The sequence below is a fragment of the Seriola lalandi genome, unplaced genomic scaffold (genome assembly GCF_002814215.2).
Source record: "Seriola lalandi dorsalis isolate HSWRI2012SDOR001 ecotype SW California unplaced genomic scaffold, Sedor1 jcf7180002006687, whole genome shotgun sequence".
NCBI classification, from domain to species: domain Eukaryota; kingdom Metazoa; phylum Chordata; class Actinopteri; order Carangiformes; family Carangidae; genus Seriola; species Seriola lalandi.
This window is the reverse complement of record NW_019477340.1, coordinates 1-1189: the sequence shown is the minus strand read 5'-3', so window position 1 is coordinate 1189 and position 1189 is coordinate 1. Positions and strand designations below refer to the sequence as shown.

General features: G+C 39.6%; 1 protein-coding gene across 1 annotated transcript; it reads right to left on the bottom strand.

The window, feature by feature from the left end:
• Positions 1-33: 33 nt before the first annotated feature.
• Positions 34-1172, bottom strand: LOC111671198 (terminal nucleotidyltransferase 4A-like; the record flags this gene model as incomplete). Its single annotated transcript, XM_023428245.2, has 3 exons — positions 962-1172; positions 225-351; positions 34-137 (listed from the first exon to the last, which is right to left on the bottom strand). Coding segments are annotated over exons 1-3 (295 nt in total), but the record flags the coding sequence as incomplete, so codon positions are not given.
• Between the last annotated feature and the right edge of the window lie 17 nt (positions 1173-1189).

Below are 1189 nucleotides of genomic sequence, written 5' to 3'. Positions count from 1 at the left end.
ATCACTATAGTTTTCAAGTGTAAAGAATGGTACCTCTGTTGTCTGTTCGCGTCAGATCCCTGCCGCCCCACTTTTTAATGATCCATTCCCTGTAGTCGATCACTTCCTGGGTCAACCTGATTATCCTGCCCAAGGTGCTGCAGGAGGGAGAGAGAAAGGGTTTTCACAGAGTGCCGGTTTTATCCAAAGTATCTTTATTGCTGTTGAATGGACTGAACTCTAACCTTTCACAGTCTTTGTTGGGATATGACCGTGCAAGTGGTGACACAGCATGACTCAGGACAGTGTAGGCATAGTCAAACACCTGCTTGACATGCATGGCACCATAGGAACCTCTCCCCACATCATTACCTACATGGTGGCAAGACAAAGACAATAATGATAGTTATGAGTTCAATTCAACCAGTTTTACTTTTTCTAAACTTGCTACTGATTGCAACATTTCATGTATCTATTACATGACAATATGAACATATATACAAAGTATGTTTGTATATGTGTTCTTATTTAAGATCAAGCTATATGATCAAATAGTGGTGCTATGTGTTGGGAGTCTGACATGTAAAAGCCAAAATGTGCCTAACCATATGAACTGTGGACCTGTGATTAAAGCATATTTAAAATTATTCTAATTGCCTGTGTATTTGTTTGAAGCAGCACAGGTTACGCTTGTTCAGGGGTTTATTTATTCATTCTGTGTAGAACTGCTGCCTTCGACCATGACATTCTTGACACCACCACCGGATGGTGCCAAAATAAGAAAGTTTCAATTAATTACTTCTTTCAAACTTGTGTCAATCAATTTTATCAATTCATCTTTTTTTCTAATTAATTTTTCTTTCTGAACAATAAATAAACTTAAAGAGCGACTGTACAAATAGCCAGCTATTTTAGCCAGCTACTTGGGTAGGAAGTTTTTTATTCACTGTAAATCATCTTAAACTAGTAAAAAATGACACACCTGGAAGCAGTGGGTCCTCTATGCAGAGCATGGATGGCCTGTATCCATTTGTCATGGCCTTCATGATCTCCTCTTTGGCTATGTATGCGCCTCCATTTTTGATGCGGATCCCTGTTTTCAAGTAGTTGAAATGGCGGCCATACAACTCAAAGAACTCGATCAGCAAGACCCCCAAGTTCTCATTAGGGTTCCTGGCATCAATACGAGGATGGAGCTGAAAGGAAAGAA